Genomic DNA, 19898 nt, shown 5'->3' on the forward strand with positions numbered 1-19898 from the left:
GGTGTGTATAGAGGATGGTATATAGGAGTATATGGCAGTCTATATAGAGCAAGTGTATGAAGGTGTGTATAGAGGATGGTATATAGGAGTATATGGCAGTCTATATAGAGCGAGTGTATGAAGGTGTGTATAGAGGATGGTATATAGGAGTGTATGAAAGTCTATATAGAGCAAGTGTATGAAGGTGTGTATAGAGAATGGTATATAGGAGTATATGACAGTGTATACAGAGCGAGTGTATGAAGGTGTATATAGAAGATGGTATATAGGAGCGTACGATAGTCTATATAGGGCGAGTGTATGAAGGTGTGTATAGAGGATGGCATATAGGAGTATATGGCAGTCTACATAGAGCGAGTGTATGAAGGTGTGTATAGAGGATGGCATATAGGAGTATATGGCAGTCTATATAGAGCGAGTGTATGAAGGTGTGTATAGAGGATGGTATATAGGAGTATATGGCAGTCTATATAGAGCGAGTGTATGAAGGTGTGTATAGAGGATGGTATATAGGAGTATACAGCATTTTATAAAGAGTGAGTGTATGAAGGTGTGTATAGAGGATGGTATATAGGAGTGTACAGCAGTCTATATAGAGCGGGTGTATGAAGGTGTGTATAGAGGATGGTATATAGGAGTATATGGCAGTCTATATAGAGCGAGTGTATGAGGTGTATATAGAGGATGGTATATAGGAGTATATGGCAGTGTATACAGAGCGAGTGTATGAAGGTGTATATAGAAGATGGTATATAGGAGCGTACGACAGTCTATATAGAGCGAGTGTATGAAGGTGTGTATAGAGGATGGTATATAGGAGTGTATGAAAGTCTATATAGAGCGAGTGTATGAAGGTGTGTATAGAGGAAGGTATATAGGAGTGTATGAAAGTATATATAGAGCGAGTGTATGAAGGTGTGTAAAGAGGATGGTATATAGGAGTGTACGACAGTCTATATAGAGCGAGTGTATGAAGGTGTGTATAGAGGATGGTGTATCGGAGTATACAGCATTTTATATAGAGTGAGTGTATGAAGGTGTGTATAGAGGATGGTATATAGGAGTATACAGAATTTTATATAGAGCGAGTGTATTAAAGTGTGTATAGAGGATGGTATATTGGAGTATACAGCATTTTATATAGAGTAAGTGTATGAAGGTGTGTATAGAGGATGGTATATAGGAGTATATGGCAGTCTATATAGAGCGGGTGTATGAAGCTGTGTATAGAGGATGGTATATAGGAGTGTATGAAAGTCTATATAGAGCGAGTGTATGAAGGTGTGTATAGAGGAAGGTTTATAGGAGTGTATGAAAGTCTATATAGAGCGAGTGTATGAAGGTGTATATAGAGGATGGTATATAGGAGTATATGGCAGTCTATAGAGAGCGAGTGTATGAAGGTGTGTGTATAGAGGATGGTATATAGGAGTATACAGCATTTTATATAGAGCGAGTGTATGAAGGTGTGTATAGAGGATGGTATATAGGAGTGTACGGCAGTCTACATAGAGCAAGTGCATGAAGGTGTGTATAGAGGATGGTATATAGGAGCGTACAGCAGTCTATATAGAGCGAGTGTATGAAGGTGTGTATAGAGGATGGTATATTGGAGTATATGGCAGTCTATATAGAGCGAGTGTATGAGGTGTGTATAGAGGATGGTATATAGGAGTATATGGCAGTCTATATAGAGCGGGTGTATGAAGGTGTGTATAGAGGATGGTATATAGGAGTATATGGCAGTCTATATAGAGCGGGTGTATGAAGGTGTGTGTAGAGGATGGTATATAGGAGTATATGGCAGTCTATATAGAGCGGGTGTATGAAGGTGTGTATAGAGGATGGTATATAGAAGTATATGGCAGTCTATATAGAGCGGGTGTATGAAGGTGTGTATAGAGGATGGTATATAGGAGTATATGGCAGTCTATATAGAGCGAGTGTATGAAGGTGTGTATAGAGGATGGTATATAGGAGTGTACGGCAGTCTATATAGAGCGAGTGTATGAAGGTGTGTGTAGAGGATGGTATATAGGAGTGTACAGCAGTCTATATAGAGCGAGTGTATGAAGGTGTGTATAGAGATTGGTATATAGGAGAATATGGCAGTCTATATAGAGCGGGTGTATGAAGGTGTGTATAGAGGATGGTATATAGGAGTGTATGATAGTCTATATAGAGCGAGTGTATGAGGTGTGTATAGAGGATGGTATATAGGAGTATATGGCAGTCTATATAGAGCGAGTGTATGAAGGTGTGTATAGAGGATGGTATATAGGAGTATATGGCAGTCTATATAGAGCGGGTGTATGAAGGTGTATAGAGGATGGTATATAGGAGTATATGGCAGTCTATATAGAGCGAGTGTATGAAGGTGTGTATAGAGGATGGTATATAGGAGTGTACGGCAGTCTATATAGAGCGAGTGTATGAAGGTGTGTATAGAGATTGGTATATAGGAGAATATGGCAGTCTATATAGAGCGAGTGTATGAAGGTGTGTGTAGAGGATGGTATATAGGAGTATATGGCAGTATATATAGAGCAAGTGTATGAAGGTGTGTATAGAGATTGGTATATAGGAGAATATGGCAGTCTATATAGAGCAGGTGTATGAAGGTGTGTATAGAGGATGGTATATAGGAGTGTACAGCAGTCTATATAGAGCGAGTGTATGAAGGTGTGTATAGAGATTGGTATATAGGAGAATATGGCAGTCTATATAGAGCGGGTGTATGAAGGTGTGTATAGAGGATGGTATATAGGAGTGTATGATAGTCTATATAGAGCGAGTGTATGAGGTGTGTATAGAGGATGGTATATAGGAGTATATGGCAGTCTATATAGAGCGAGTGTATGAGGTGTGTATAGAGGATGGTATATAGGAGTATATGGCAGTCTATATAGAGCGAGTGTATGAGGTGTGTATAGAGGATGGTATATAGGAGTATATGGCAGTCTATATAGAGCGGGTGTATGAAGGTGTGTATAGAGGATGGTATATAGGAGTATATGGCAGTCTATATAGAGCGAGTGTATGAGGTGTGTATAGAGGATGGTATATAGGAGTATATGGCAGTATATATAGAGCGAGTGTATGAAGGTGTGTATAGAGGATGGTATATAGGAGTATACGGCAGTCTATATAGAGCGGGTGTATGAAGGTGTGTATAGAGGATGGTATATAGGAGTATATGGCAGTCTATATAGAGCGAGTGTATGAAGGTGTGTATAAAGGATGGTATATAGGAGTATATCGCAGTCTATATAGAGCAGGTGTATGAAGGTGTGTATAGAGGATGGTATATAGGAGTATATTGCAGTCTATATAGAGCGAGTGTATGAGGTGTGTATAGAGGATGGTATATAGGAGTATATGGCAGTCTATATAGAGCGAGTGTATGAAGGTGTGTATAGAGGATGCTATATAGGAGTGTACAGCAGTCTATATAGAGCGAGTGCATGAAGGTGTGTATAGAGGATGGTATATAGGAGTATATGGCAGTCTATATAGAGCGAGTGTATGAAGGTGTGTGTAGAGGATGGTATATAGGAGTGTACAGCAGTCTATATAGAGCAGGTGTATGAAGGTGTGTATAGAGGATGGTATATAGGAGTATATGGCAGTCTATATAGAGCGAGTGTATGAAGGTGTGTGTAGAGGATGGTATATAGGAGTGTACAGCAGTCTATATAGAGCAGGTGTATGAAGGTGTGTATAGAGGATGGTATATAGGAGTATATGGCAGTCTATATAGAGCGAGTGTATGAAGGTGTGTATAAAGGATGGTATATAGGAGTATATGGCAGTCTATATAGAGCAGGTGTATGAAGCTGTGTATAGAGGATGGTATATAGGAGTATATGGCAGTCTATATAGAGCGGGTGTATGAAGGTGTGTATAGAGGATGGTATATAGGAGTATATGGCAGTCTATATAGAGCGAGTGTATGAAGGTGTATATAGAGGATGGTATATAGGAGTATATGGCAGTCTATATAGAGCAGGTGTATGAAGCTGTGTATAGAGGATGGTATATAGGAGTATATGGCAGTCTATATAGAGCGAGTGTATGAAGGTGTGTATAGAGGATGGTATATAGGAGTATATGGCAGTCTATATAGAGCGAGTGTATGAAGGTGTATATAGAGGATGGTATATAGGAGTATATGACAGTCTATATAGAGTGGGTGTATGAAGGTGTATATAGAGGATGGTATATAGGAGTGTACAACAGTTTATATAGAGCGGATGTATGAAGGTGTGTATAGGGGATAGTATATAGGAGTGTACGGCAGTCTATATAGAGCGAGTGTATGAAGGTGTGTAAAGAGGATGGTATATAGGATTATATGGCAGTCTATATAGAGCGAGTGTATGAAGGTATGTATAATGGATGGTATATAGGAGTATATCGCAGTCTATATAGAGCAGGTGTATGAAGGTGTGTATAGAGGATGGTATATAGGAGTATATTGCAGTCTATATAGAGCGAGTGTATGAAGGTGTGTGTAGAGGATGGTATATAGGAGTATATGGCAGTCTATATAGAGCGAGTGTATGAAGGTGTGTATAGAGGATGGTATATAGGAGTATATGGCAGTCTATATAGAGCGAGTGTATGAAGGTGTGTGTAGAGGATGGTATAGAGGAGTGTACAGCAGTCTATATAGAGCAGGTGTATGAAGGTGTGTATAAAGGATGGTATATAGGAGTATATGGCAGTCTATATAGAGCAGGTGTATGAAGCTGTGTATAGAGGATGGTATATAGGAGTATATGGCAGTCTATATAGAGCGAGTGTATGAAGGTGTATATAGAGGATGGTATATAGGAGTATATGGCAGTCTATATAGAGTGGGTGTATGAAGGTGTATATAGAGGATGGTATATAGGAGTATATGGCAGTCTATATAGAGCGAGTGTATGAAGGTGTATATAGAGGATGGTATATAGGAGTATATGGCAGTCTATATAGAGCGAGTGTATGAAGGTGTGTATAGAGGATGGTATATAGGAGTATATGGCAGTCTATATAGAGCGGGTGTATGAGGTGTGTATAGAGGATGGTATATAGGAGTATCTGGCAGTCTGTATAGAGCGAGTGTATGAAGGTGTATATAGAGGATGGTATATAGGAGTGTATGGCAGTCTATATAGAGTGGGTGTATGAAGGTGTGTATAGAGGATGGTATATAGGAGTGTACAGCATTATATATAGAGCGAGTGTATGAAGGTGTGTATAGAGGATGGTATATAGGAGTGTACAGCATTATATATAGAGCGAGTGTATAAAGGTGTGTATAGAGGATGGTATATAGGAGTATACAGCAGTCTATATAGAGCGGGTGTATGAAGGTGTGTATAGAGGATGGTATATAGGAGTATATGGCAGTCTATATAGAGCGAGTGTATGAAGGTGTGTATAGAGATTGGTATATAGGAGTATACAGCATTTTATATAGAGCGAGTGTATGAAGGTGTATATAGAGGATGGTATATAGGAGTATATGGCAGTCTATGTAGAGCGAGTGTATGAAGGTGTGTATAGAGGATGGTATATAGGAGTATATGGCAGTCTATGTAGAGCGAGTGTATGAAGGTGTGTATAGAGGATGGTATATAGGAGTATATGGCAGTCTATGTAGAGCGAGTGTATGAAGGTGTGTATAGAGGATGGTATATAGGAGTGTACAGCAGTCTATATAGAGCGAGTGTATGAAGGTGTATATAGAGGATGGTATATAGGAGTATATGGCAGTCTATATAGAGCGAGTGTATGAAGGTGTGTATAGAGGTTGGTATATAGGAGTATATGGCAGTCTATATAGAGCGAGCGTATGAAGGTGTGTATAGAGGATGGTATATAGGAGTATATGGCAGTCTATATAGAGCGAGTGTATGAGGTGTGTATAGAGGATGGTATATAGGACTGCATGGCAGTCTATATAGAGCGAGTGTATGAAGGTGTATATAGAGGATGGTATATAGGAGTATATGGCAGTCTATATAGAGCGAGTGTATGAAGGTGTGTATAGAGGATGGTATATAGGAGTATATGGCAGTCTATGTAGAGCGAGTGTATGAAGGTGTGTATAGAGGATGGTATATAGGAGTATATGGCAGTCTATATAGAGCGAGTGTATGAAGGTGTGTATAGAGGTTGATATATAGGAGTATATGGCAGTCTATATAGAGCGAGCGTATGAAGGTGTGTATAGAGGATGGTATATAGGAGTATATGGCTGCCTATATAGAGCGAGTGTATAAAGGTGTGTATAGAGGATGGTATATAGGAGTGTACAGCAGTCTATATAGAGCGAGTGTATGAAGGTGTGTATAGTGGATGGTATATAGGAGTGTACAGCAGTCTATATAGAGCAGGTGTATGAAGGTGTGTATAGAGGATGGTATATAGGAGTATATGGCAGTCTATATAGAGCGAGTGTATGAAGGTGTGTATAGAGGTTGGTATATAGGAGTATATGGCAGTCTATATAGAGCGAGTGTATGAAGGTGTATATAGAGGATGGTATATAGGAGTATATGGCAGCCTATATAGAGCGAGTGTATGAAGGTGTATATAGAGGATGGTATATAGGAGTGTATGACAGTCTATATAGAGTGGGTGTATGAAGGTGTGTATAGAGGATGGTATATAGGAATATATGACAGTCTATATAGAGCGGGTGTATGAAGGTGTGTATAGAGGATGGTATATAGGAGTATATGGCAGTCTATGTAGAGCGAGTGTATGAAGGTGTGTATAGAGGATGGTATATAGGAGTATATGGCAGTCTATATAGAGCGAGTGTATGAAGGTGTGTATAGAGGATGGTATATAGGAGTATATGGCAGTGTATATAGAGCGAGTGTATGAAGGTGTGTATAGGGGATGGTATATAGGAGTATATGGCAGCCTATATAGAGCAAGTGTATGAAGTGTGTATAGAGGATGGTATATAGGAGTATATGGCAGTCTATATAGAGCGAGTATATGAGGTTTGTATAGAGGATGGTATATAGGAGTATACAGCAGTCTATATAGAGCGAGTGTATGAAGGTGTGTATAGAGGATGGTATATAGGAGTGTATGACAGTGTATGGAGTAATTTATGTATTAGTTAATATATAGAGCACGTGAATGGAGGTATGTGTATATAGGGAGCATGTATACATAGGCATGTCGGAGCTACGTATATACAAGTTAATGTGCATGAAGGTGTATATACAGCAGCGTGTATCAGGACGGATGTAAGTTATCTATATAGGGCGAGGAATACAGAGGTGTGTGAATGTAAGGGTTAATATGCAGGGTGAGTGTATGGATTTATATACTGTGTATACATTTTGCTTCAGTGAGTATATGACGGTCTGTATAGGGATAGGTACATGTAACGGGTGATAGAGGTGGGCGCGGTATGAAACGCTTTCTATAGGTGCATGTATGATGGTATACGGAGCCATATGGAAGCAGCTATTGAGCCTTAAAGGGATTTGAAGACGTAGCGTCTCCTACACAATGTATAGAGAACGAGGGTTTGAAGGTGCGAATAGGGATATATGGAAGTATGGAGGCATGGATAGCGGCTTTATACAGAGTCGTTGTATGGCGGTCTGCACATGAACAGTTATGCAGCCGTGTGCAGAGTAAAGGGTCATTCAGGGGTAATATAGAGCACGCGCATGAAGGTACGTATAGAGGTATAAAGGGTTAATATATGCTGTGAGTATGACGGAGCGTATATAGGTCCCGGCACACAGATGTGGCTATGAAGGGTTACTGAAGTATAAAGCTTTATACCCTACATGTATCGCCTACATATAAGGGCCCCTGTATGAGTGAGGTATGAAGGTGTGACGGAGGCACATAATGTATATAAGGGTATATATAGGGTGCGTGTGGGGAGCTATATGGAGGTGTACGGCGGGTTAGGGAGGAATGCGTATGAGGAAGGTGTAAGGAGTGAAGTTTACATGGGACAGATCTCTAAGGTCGTACATGTGGCTGCACGTGTGTGGTTGGGTGTATGTGGACACATGGGGGACATTGGGGGTTACCTCGCACCAGGATCCTCCTGCAGTAGTCCGGGTCTGTGCTCTTGCTTTTGGCGCAGGGGTCGGAGGCTCCCGGGGCCGAGGAGTAGGTGCCCTGTGTTTGATCCTTGAGATATGGACTGGGGATGCCCGACTGAGAGTCCCTGTGGTCCTTGCCCTCCTTGTGCCCGGGATTTGAGCTGCAGATGTTCTCCTCCCTCAGGTCCATGCTGTGCACCCTCCCAAACATAGATTGGTGATGGGGCGCTAATCGGGCGCAGTACAGCTGCTTCCTGAACGCGTCCAGCACTGAGCACACGAGCTGTCTGCGCTACATGAGCTGGAGGATGCGCGGAGTGCGAGGAGTCTGCAGCCTCCACACTGAGGTCTCCTCATCAATGCACCAGACCATCTGCAGATGGAGGAGATGTCAAGTGGCCCCAATCAATGACAAGAGATGATGAGGGACCCTAATTATTAAGGAAGGGAGATGAGGGGCCCAAATCACTGACACCAAAGGATGGAGGGCCACAATGATGAGCGGGGTGAGGGGCTCTAATTATCAAGGGGAGGGTGCAGACAATCAGATCGATTAAGGAGAGACCCCAATGACAGGAAAATAAATGAAGGGACCCAAATCATTGATGAAGTCGCCCCAGTCACCAAGAAGAGTTTGAGGAGACCCACATAGCAGAGGAGATGAGGGGCCTCAGTGCGGAGAAAAGGATATAAGGGCTCCAGTGACCTGCGAGAGAATAAAGGGCTACAAGGGATGAAGGGCCCCAGCAACTACGCAGACATCATTATGGACTCCGGGGACCGGGGAGAGGATGTAAGGGTCAGAGTGACTGAGGAGAGGAGGCGAGGGGTCCCAATGACCAAGGAGAGGAGGTGAGGGGTCCCAATGACCGAGGAGAGGAGGCGAGGGGTCCCAATGACCAAGTAGAGGAGGTGAGGGGTCCCCGTGAATGAGGAGAGGAGGCAAAGGGTCCCAATGACCGAGGAGAGGAGGCGAGGGGTCCCAATGACCAAGTAGAGGAGGTGAGGGGTCCCCGTGACTGAGGAGAGGAGGCAAAGGGTCCCAGTGACCGAGGAGAGGAGGCGAGGGTTCCCAATGACCAAGGAGAGGAGGTGAGGGGTCCCCGTGACTGAGAAGAGGAGGCAAAGGGTCCCAGTGACCGAGGAGAGGAGCCGAGGAATCCCCGTGGCCGAGTAGAGGAGGCGAGGGGTCCCAGTGACTGAGCAGAGGAGATGCAGTAACTCAGAAACTATGCAGTGGTCATCAGGGAACCCAGCGACTAAGCACAGGGAATGAATGGTCCCAGTGACTGAGAGGAGAGGAAGGGTCCCTAGAACAGTGGAAACAATATGAGGGGTCCTAACGAGATAGAGAGAAGAGGGTAGGGGACCCAATGAGTGAGAAAAGATGTGAGGGGTCCCATCGACTGAGCAGAGGGAATGAGGTTGCATTCAGCCAACAGTGGTCAGACAAGTCCTCATTGCAGGGTGTCAGCCCCGTGCCCGGTATTTATTCCAGCCTTCCAGTCCTCTGATGACACCAAATTATCCTCTTTTGTTGGAATGTGTGGTCTCGGAGGAGATCAGCGGCTCATTGAAGGATCTCTGGAATGGTCCCAGTGTCTGTTGCTGCCTCCGGTTCCCGTCCTCAACTTCTCATGTCCGGAGATGGGGGTCTGAGTGGCTCGGCTCATCTGACCATCCAGAAGGCGGCTGAGGTGCTGGTATGGGCACACAGTCCTCTGGGGAACAGCAGAAAGTTCTCCAGGCAGAAGCCACCTATTGTCCTAGCCCCACATCTCTGAGAGGCGCAGCCAGTAATCCAATAAAGCATTGATTAGGCCACAATGGCTCAATTCAAATCACTGGCCTTGTGAAGGGCGGCTGGAGCGCTCCTCGCCACCTTGCACTGGACCCCTCCTCGCAGACCTGCTCATTCAACTGCTTTATGAATTAAGGAGAATGGGCTGAGAGAAGGCAATTATCTAATGGGGCCGGGTGTTAACTATCCGGCCTGTCAGGGGAAAGGGGGCAAACTCCACCATGCAGAATAAGGAGCTGAGTTCTGGGCGGAGAGGTGGAGGTGCAACAAAGTCAAGTCAGCTCTTACCAGGGGCCACATATTAACCCCTGGAGGGCCGCGCCACTCTCAGGACACAAGTTCTGCAGGGATGAAACAGACGGGATGAGATTTATTTTTAGCAGACATATTCCAAGGTTGAGTTATACTGGGAGGGACAGGATCCCATCATTACTGGGATCTGGCCATATAAAAATGGTAAAAATGTGTCAGAAGGGGAAATTGTTACATTTCCAGGAGAGCAGAAGATATTCTGTTATTACACAGCCTGAGGTGTGGGCAGGAGGGGTCCGCAGGGTACAAGCGCCACGGGAGCTGTGAACACCCACAAATAATCCGAGGAGAACACATCGGGGAGCAGACGTACGGTCTGCTCTAATGGCCTCAAATATTACACCAGCAGCGGTAAGGGAGTGACCTCATCTGCGGGGAGTGATGTCATCAACAGGAGGATAACTGCTGTGGAAATTGACTGTATATTCAGGCAGGGAGTGATGTCAACGGGGAGGAGTTACATTAGCCTCAAGGAATGATGGCTGCAGCACGGAGAGACATTAGAATCAATGAGTCACATCTACAGCAGGAAATTATACTACAGTGAAAGCAGCAGTGGGAGCTGACGTTGTCGGAAGCACAGACTGATATCAGCAGCAAAAGAAGGGGCTGATGCCGGCAGCAGGGAGTGATATCAGCAGCACTAGCGGGAGCTGATGTCAGCAGCAGGGAATGATATCAGCAGCGCTATGAAGAGCTGATGTCTGCAGCAGGGAGTGATATCAGCAGCACTAGGAGGAGCTGATGTCAGCAGCAGGGAATGATAACAGCAGCACTGGGAGGTGCTGATGTCTGCAGCAGGGAGTGATATCAGCAGCACTAGAAGGGGCTGATGCCGGCAGCAGGGAGTGATATCAGCAGCACTAGGAGGAGCTGATGTCAGCAGCAGGGAATGATATCAGCAGCACTAGGAGGAGCTGATGTCAGCAGCAGGGAATGATGTCAGCAACGGTATGAAGAGCTGATGTCGGCAGCAGGGAGTGATATCAGCAGCACTAGGAGGAGCTGATGTCAGCAGCAGGGAATGATATCAGCAGCACTAGGAGGAGCTGATGTCTGCAGCAGGGAGTGATATCAGCAGCACTAGGAGGAGCTGATGTCAGCAGCAGGGAATGATATCAGCAACGCTATGAAGAGCTGATGTCTGCAGCAGGGAGTGATATCAGCAACACTAGGAGGAGCTGATGTCAGCAGCAGGGAATGATAACAGCAGCACTGGGAGGTGCTGATGTCTGCAGCAGGGAATGATGTCAGCAACGCTATGAAGAGCTGATGTCGGCAGCAGGGAGTGATATCAGCAGCACTAGGAGGAGCTGATGTCAGCAGCAGGGAATGATGTCAGCAACGCTATGAAGAGCTGATGTCGGCAGCAGGGAGTGATATCAGCAGCACTAGGAGGAGCTGATGTCAGCAGCAGGGAATGATGTCAGCAACGCTATGAAGAGCTGATGTCGGCAGCAGGGAGTGATATCAGCAGCACTAGGAGGAGCTGATGTCAGCAGCAGGGAATGATAACAGCAGCACTGGGAGGTGCTGATGTCTGCAGCAGGGAGTGATATCAGCAGCACTAGAAGGGGCTGATGCCGGCAGCAGGGAGTGATATCAGCAGCACTAGGAGGAGCTGATGTCAGCAGCAGGGAATGATATCAGCAGCACTAGGAGGAGCTGATGTCAGCAGCAGGGAATGATGTCAGCAACGGTATGAAGAGCTGATGTCGGCAGCAGGGAGTGATATCAGCAGCACTAGGAGGAGCTGATGTCAGCAGCAGGGAATGATATCAGCAGCACTAGGAGGAGCTGATGTCTGCAGCAGGGAGTGATATCAGCAGCACTAGGAGGAGCTGATGTCAGCAGCAGGGAATGATATCAGCAACGCTATGAAGAGCTGATGTCTGCAGCAGGGAGTGATATCAGCAACACTAGGAGGAGCTGATGTCAGCAGCAGGGAATGATAACAGCAGCACTGGGAGGTGCTGATGTCTGCAGCAGGGAGTGATATCAGCAGCACTAGAAGGAGCTGATGTCTGCAGCAGGGAGTGATATCAGCAGCACTAGGAGGAGCTGATGTCAGCAGCAGGGAATGATGTCAGCAACGCTATGAAGAGCTGATGTCGGCAGCAGGGAGTGATATCAGCAGCACTAGGAGGAGCTGATGTCAGCAGCAGGGAATGATGTCAGCAACGCTATGAAGAGCTGATGTCGGCAGCAGGGAGTGATATCAGCAGCACTAGGAGGAGCTGATGTCAGCAGCAGGGAATGATGTCAGCAACGCTATGAAGAGCTGATGTCAGCAGCAGCGAGTGATATCAGCAGCACTAGTGGGAGCTGATGTCAGCAGCAGGGAGTGATATCAGCAGCTATTGAAGGAGCTGATGTCAGCAGCAGGGAGTGATAGCAGCAGTATGAAGAGCTGATGTCAGCAGCAGTGAGTGATATCAGCAGCACTAGGAGGAGCTGATGTCAGCAGCAGGGAGTGATATCAGCAGCACTAGGAGGAGCTGATGTCAGCAGCAGTGAGTGATATCAGCAGCACTAGGAGGAGCTGATGTCAGCAGCAGGGAGTGATATCAGCAGCACTAGGAGGAGCTGATGTCAGCAGCAGGGAGTGATATCAGCAGCGCTATGAAGAGCTGATGTCTGCAGCAGGGAGTGATATCAGCAGCACTCGGAGGAGCTGATGTCAGCAGCCGTGAGTGATATCAGCAGCGCTATGAAGAGCTGATGTCTGCAGCAGGTAGTGATATCAGCAGCACTAGGAGGAGCTGATGTCAGCAGCAGTGACTGATATCAGCAGCGCTATGAAGAGCTGATCTCTGCAGCAGGGAGTGATATCAGCAGCACTAGGAGGAGCTGATGTCAGCAGCAGGGTGTGATGTCATGACTCAGCAGCTATTGAAGGAGCTGATGTCAGCAGCAGGGAATGATGTCAGCAGCACTAGGAGGAGCTGACGTCAGCAGCAGTGAGTGATGTCAGCAGCACTACTAGGGTATAGAAAATGTTCAGCACAGCATAGGAGGAGGTGCACAGTCATAGGTTCCCAAACCTTAGCAGCGCTACTGGAACGCCCGCCAGGGCCGTGGGGTACTTGATTCCAGGTGCGGTACTTATAGGGGATGTGTCATGGTGGCGGTGACCCGGTCTGTGGCTGTGGATGCCCAAGTAAAAGGGAATGTAGAGCGCCCAGCCAGAGCCTATGGGTACTCGGTACTGGGTCCGGTCTTTGTTAAAGAGTAGGTCATGGTGACGGCGACTCTGTCCATGGTCCTGGGCGCCCAAGTAAAGGGAAGGTCCTTAAAGGGGTTTGAATAAAGTTTGTGTTCGTGACGCCACCTGTGGTTCTTGGTCAGAAGTGACCGACGCTGCTTAGAGAGGTGCTCTGGTAGCGATGGTGCTGCAGTTAAGATGGTATAACTTCCCACAGGTGAAGCAGGGTCCCCAGGGCTCAAGGGTGTTTGGCAAGAGTGGTGGGGTGCCAGAATAAACAAAAGACACAGGTTTGCAGTCTTTGTGCCTGGTTTACTGAAGATTTCAGGCAGCCACAGTCCAGGGCACCAGATCACAGGTACAGGCAGGGTCCGGCCGGCTTGGAAGTGAGTTCAGAGTTCCCTCTACCAGGTGGAGTTAGAAGCCTTCCTACCAGCACTGTGGTGTAGTCCCTTGTTGCCTATGGCTTCTGTCAAGGTCCTCACTGTTCTCTCTGTCCTCCTTAAATGTGGGACACTAACCCGTATGACAGTTGGCTTGAGCCTTTATATAGGGTCTCTATCATGACTCGGGCTCTATGCACCACTGTGTCTCCAGGTGTCAGGGCGGACAGGTGGCTGCTGTAAGTCTTGGAGTCCCTCACAAGCTCGGTCTTCCGGCTACCGGTGTCTGCGCTCTGTAGGGAGGTAGGTCAGTAGCAACTGTCCTCCCCAGTTCTCACTCTCCTGTGCTTCGCTTCTCCAACACGCTCTCTACAATCTGTTCATCTATCTCTTTCCCTAGGAGTTGTAGCACTTCTCGTGGCTACACAGCCTCTTTGCTTCCTTCTCCTCTGTCTCTCTGACCGACTGACTGACTTTCCCTCCAAATCAGAATATATCTAGAGGATCTACCCACAAGCTGGACCAGAGCTCCCCCTTCTGGCCTGGAGTGTGAACATGTTGTATGCTTATGTGTACCTGATAGAGAAGATCCTCCCTCGCTTCCAAGCGTGACATCACTCTCCCCATGAGGAAAGCAATGTCACTGTAACAACCAGAAACCTGGGGTGTTACAAATGTCTTTAAAAGGATTTTGTGAATAAAGTTTGCTCGTGACGCCACCTGTGGTTCTCAGTCAGTGATGACCGACGCCGCTTAAAGGGGTCGTCTGGGGTGATGTTATGGCAGCAATGATGGCATGACTTCCCACAGGTGAACCTGGGTCCCCAGGGCTCCCAGTGTAGTGGGGACAGGTTGTAGGTGGTATAGAAAGAAACGAAGGACATAGGGTTGCAGTCTCTTTACCTTTTTACAGAAGGTTCAGGCAGCCACAGTACAGGGTACCAGATCACAGGTACAGGTATGGTCCGGCCTGCTTGGAAGCGAATCTGGAATCCTCCTTACCAGGTGGGGTTGGAAGCCTTCCTTCCAACGCTGTGGTGTTGTAGTCCCTTGCTGCCCTAGACCTCACACAAGGTCCTCACGCTATCTCTCTGTCCTCTATTAGGTAGGAGAATACCTGTATGACAGGTAACTCAAGCCTTTTTAAAGGATCTCTATCACGACCCAGGCTCTATGCATTACTGTGTCTTCAGGTGTATGGTGGACAGGTAACTTGCAATCTGCTTTCCCGCCGGTTCCTGCTGTGAGATGTAGAATACTACAGAATCTCAGTCTTCTGGCTACCAGTATCTGCGCTCAGCGTGGAGGAAGCCCAGTCGCAGCTTCTCTCTCCAGCTCTTAACTTCATCTTTACTTCTTTCCTCCTTCACGCTCTCTACAATCAGTTCTGCTTTCCTTTCTCTCTTTCCAGGAGCTGCAGTACTTCTCGTGGCTGCACAGCCCCTCCCTTCCTCTCTCCTCTGTCTCTCTGACAGACTGACCTCACTTTCCTTCCAGACCAGAATATATATATAGTGAATCCACCCACAAGCTGGATCAGAGCTCCCCCTTCTGGCCTGGAGTATGAACATGTTGCATGTTTGTGATTACCTGATAAAAGAGATCCTTCATCACTTCCAAGCATGACATTACTCTCCCCGTGAGGAAAGCAATGCCACTGTAACAACCAGGAACCTGGGGTGTTACACTCCCCCCTTCCCCATTAAATCCAGTACTCCCAGACTGGGAAAACAAAAACAACAGCAAATTGGTTAGATATACAAACGTTTTAAAATGCATGTAAACTGGTTAAACTATCTTAAAACTTTATTTACATTTATAATAAAAAAACCTGTTCATAAAACATTTTTTGTTGGAGATGGAGACAAACCATGCAGAAATGGAAATAGCAAAGCACTGGACAAATGATAAGCACTTAAGTCAGGAGAGAATAGATATTACCTAAAACACATGATAAGATGATATATATATCATTTAAAGGCACACATATATATATATATATATATATATATATATATATGTGCCTTTAAAACGAGTATACAGGGATTATTGCCAAATAGCTCAAATTAGTAAATAAAGTGCAAAGTGCAAAAATAATTGTGCTATGCAAAGTGATTTAAGACACAAAAATATAATAAATTAATAATGTTAGAGCTCCAGACACTGTTGGAATTTGTTCCTGATTAACTCCTTGTAAGCATAATAGAACACAAGTGTGGTTAGAGAAGAAAAGTAAAAAATCACAGAGGAAACCAGGAACAAATAGTGCACACCATAGCTTTAAGACCACATAGTCAATCTATATAATGTAAACGGGTGAAAGCTAGGGGCAGTCATACCTGAAATTCAGAAATAGCCCAGTGTACCCCTTGACGAGCATTTCGATAATGATGATCCTCAGAAGGGGTGCATAATGTAATATAATAACATGTTATGCACGATGAAATTCTAAGCCACTAAGCTATTATTTCTTATTTTTAGGGACTCTATAGCGACAGGGTCTGTTCCGCAGGATTGGCGCATAGCAAATGTGGTGCCAATATTCAAAAAGGGCTCTAAAAGTGAACCTGGAAATTATAGGCCAGTAAGTCTAACCTCTATTGTTGGTAAAATATTTGAAGGGTTTCTGAGGGATGTTATTCTGGATTATCTCAATGAGAATAACTGTTTAACTCCATATCAGCATGGGTTTATGAGAAATCGCTCCTGTCAAACCAATCTAATCAGTTTTTATGAAGAGGTAAGCTATAGACTGGACCACGGTGAGTCATTGGACGTGGTATATCTCGATTTTTCCAAAGCGTTTGATACCGTGCCGCACAAGAGGTTGGTACACAAAATGAGAATGCTTGGTCTGGGGGAAAATGTGTGTAAATGGGTTAGTAACTGGCTTAGTGATAGAAAGCAGAGGGTGGTAATAAATGGTATAGTCTCTAACTGGGTCGCTGTGACCAGTGGGGTACCGCAGGGGTCAGTATTGGGACCTGTTCTCTTCAACATATTCATTAATGATCTGGTAGAAGGTTTACACAGTAAAATATCGATATTTGCAGATGATACAAAACTATGTAAAGCAGTTAATACAAGAGAAGATAGTATTCTGCTACAGATGGATCTGGATAAGTTGGAAACTTGGGCTGAAAGGTGGCAGATGAGGTTTAACAATGATAAATGTAAGGTTATACACATGGGAAGAAGGAATCAATATCACCATTACACACTGAACGGGAAACCACTGGGTAAATCTGACAGGGAGAAGGACTTGGGGATCCTAGTTAATGATAAACTTACCTGGAGCAGCCAGTGCCAGGCAGCAGCTGCCAAGGCAAACAGGATCATGGGGTGCATTAAAAGAGGTCTGGATACACATGATGAGAGCATTATACTGCCTCTGTACAAATCCCTAGTTAGACCGCACATGGAGTACTGTGTCCAGTTTTGGGCACCGGTGCTCAGGAAGGATATAATGGAACTAGAGAGAGTACAAAGGAGGGCAACAAAAATTAATAAAGGGGATGGGAGAACTACAATACCCAGATAGATTAGCGAAATTAGGATTATTTAGTCTAGAAAAAAGACGACTGAGGGGCGATCTAATAACCATGTATAAGTATATAAGGGGACAATACAAATATCTCGCTGAGGATCTGTTTATACCAAGGAAGGTGACGGGCACAAGGGGGCATTCTTTGCGTCTGGAGGAGAGAAGGTTTTTCCACCAACATAGAAGAGGATTCTTTACTGTTAGGGCAGTGAGAATCTGGAATTGCTTGCCTGAGGAGGTGGTGATGGCGAACTCAGTCGAGGGGTTCAAGAGAGGCCTGGATGTCTTCCTGGAGCAGAACAATATTGTATCATACAATTAGGTTCTGTAGAAGGACGTAGATCTGGGGATTTATTATGATGGAATATAGGCTGAACTGGATGGACAAATGTCTTTTTTCGGCCTTACTAACTATGTTACTATGTTACTATGTTACTATGTTATTTTCCCCCCTCCCTCAGGAATGTCTTTGCTTACAGCTGTGAAACCGAAAGTAAAGAATAGCAAGGCATGGCAATCCCTATGTGTAGCTACAGTGGTCCTTTAAGACCAAATATATCAAAACAGGATATTCACAGAAATAGGCAGTTCATATTTCTGGAAACCGCAGGGACAGGGCTCCAAACTAGTGGGTTTTGGGAGATCAGCCCTTAGCAGAAATTGAGAAACGCATTACTGCTTAACTGGGGCTTATAGCCAAGATGTGTTTATACTTAAATTACCCCCAACCCCCCCAGTGATAACTTTGTCTTTCTTCTACAAGGTTCATACGCCAAGATATATGTAAAAATGGCTTTTCAAAATTTTAAGAAAGGGGAGTATTCAGCCTCTGAGTGAGGTCACCACAGGGGGAGTGCCTTGGTTCTGGACACAGGGATAAGTGAGTGAGACCTCAGTCTTCATGAATCTTTTGTCCAGGGTCTAGATGCGAGATACATCTGTAATGCATCTTGATGCGTCGCCCTTCCCCGAGCCACATGGTCTGCTATTAAATGATATGAAAGAACTGTAAGTCTATTTTCTTCCGTTAATCCCTTTGTATTTCAAATCATTCTGAACATAAATATAATTGTTTTCTTTTATAATATCTTTTTACACTGCTGTAAACACTGAAACACTGCCTATCTTTTGGAGTAAAATATATAAAATTACTAGCTTTGTTTCTCCTTGCTCTATAACGTATTGTCACGTCCTCTGAAGTGAATTACGCTATTAATTGGATTGGCTCCGGACCCGTTATTAATTAAGAAATTGGAGCCGGTGGCAGGGGATTTGTCCTGTGCCTTTGGTAAACCTGGTAGCGACGGAAGGCGTTGATAATTAATTATTGTTCCCACCTGAGTGGGAGTAGTTATATCTCCTTCGCTGCAGTGTGCCCATTAGCCAGTACATAATAAGGCAGCCTATCTGGCGACTAATTACCCTAGGTGCAGTACCCTGTCTGACCTGGGGGTAAAGGGGGTACCAGAGAGCTGCAAGTTCCAAACCGGAACTGGGAAATGGGACATAGATAAATCCCCTTCAGAAAAGAACTAGGGCAACCAAACAACCCCGGTTCATAACATATTGGTTTCAGAGGTGGGGATGATAAAGATATCCTCCCTGTGATTTGTGTCAGCAGCACTAGGAGGAGCTGACGTCAGCATCAGGGAGTGATGTCGGCACCAAAAGGACATGACTTCAGCAACAATAGGATGAGATCATGGCAGCAGGGAATGATATCAACAATACTAGGAGGAGCTGACAACAGCAGGGAGTAATGTCAGCAGCAATAAGAGTATCTAACGTCAGCAGCTGGGAGTGATGTCGTCAGCACTAGGAGGAGTTGTCAGCTGTAGGAGTGATGTCAGCAGCAGTGAGCGTTGTTGGCTGCACTAGGAGGAGATGATGTCAGCAGCATGGAGTGATATCGGAAGCACTAAAAGTAGATGACATCAGTAGCAGGGGGTGATGTCAGCAGCACTTGGAGGAGATGACGTCAGCAGCAGGGAGTGATGTGAGCAGAACTAAGAGGAGCTGATGTTGGCAGCACTAGGAAGAGGTGACTTCAGCAGCAGGGAGTGTTGTCGGCAGCACTAGGAAGAGGTGACTTCAGCAGCAGGGAGTGATGTCAGCAGCACTAGGAGGAGATGACCTCAGCAGTAGGGAGTGATATTGGCAGCACTGGGAGGAGATGATCTGAGCAGCAGGGAGTGATGTTGGCAGCACTTGGAGGAGATGACCTCAGCAGCAGGAAGCAATATCGGTAGCACTAGGAGGAGATGACCTCAGCAGCAGGGAGTGATGTTGGCAGCACTAGGAGGAGATGACCTCAGCAGTAGGGAGTGATATTGGCAGCACTGGGAGGAGATGATCTGAGCAGCAGGGAGTGATGTTGGCAGCACTTGGAGGAGATGACCTCAGCAGCAGGAAGCAATATCGGTAGCACTAGGAGGAGATGACCTCAGCAGCAGGGAGTGATGTTGGCAGCACTAGGAGGAGATGACCTCAGCAGTAGGGAGTGATATTGGCAGCACTGGGAGGTGATGATCTGAGCAGCAGGGAGTGATGTTGGCAGCACTTGGAGGATATGACC

General features: G+C 45.5%; 1 protein-coding gene across 1 annotated transcript in view; it reads right to left on the reverse strand.

Moving 5' to 3' along the window:
- The window catches only part of VAX1 (ventral anterior homeobox 1), a 65157-nt gene extending 56868 nt beyond the window's left edge, over positions 1-8289 (reverse strand). The window contains exon 1 of the mRNA XM_069754397.1: positions 8064-8289. Within this exon, the coding sequence (XP_069610498.1) occupies positions 8064-8289 (226 nt within the window). The remainder of the gene's footprint in view (positions 1-8063) is intronic.
- Between the last annotated feature and the right edge of the window lie 11609 nt (positions 8290-19898).

The sequence above is a fragment of the Ranitomeya imitator genome, chromosome 2 (assembly GCF_032444005.1).
Source record: "Ranitomeya imitator isolate aRanImi1 chromosome 2, aRanImi1.pri, whole genome shotgun sequence".
Classification (NCBI taxonomy): Eukaryota; Metazoa; Chordata; class Amphibia; order Anura; family Dendrobatidae; genus Ranitomeya; species Ranitomeya imitator.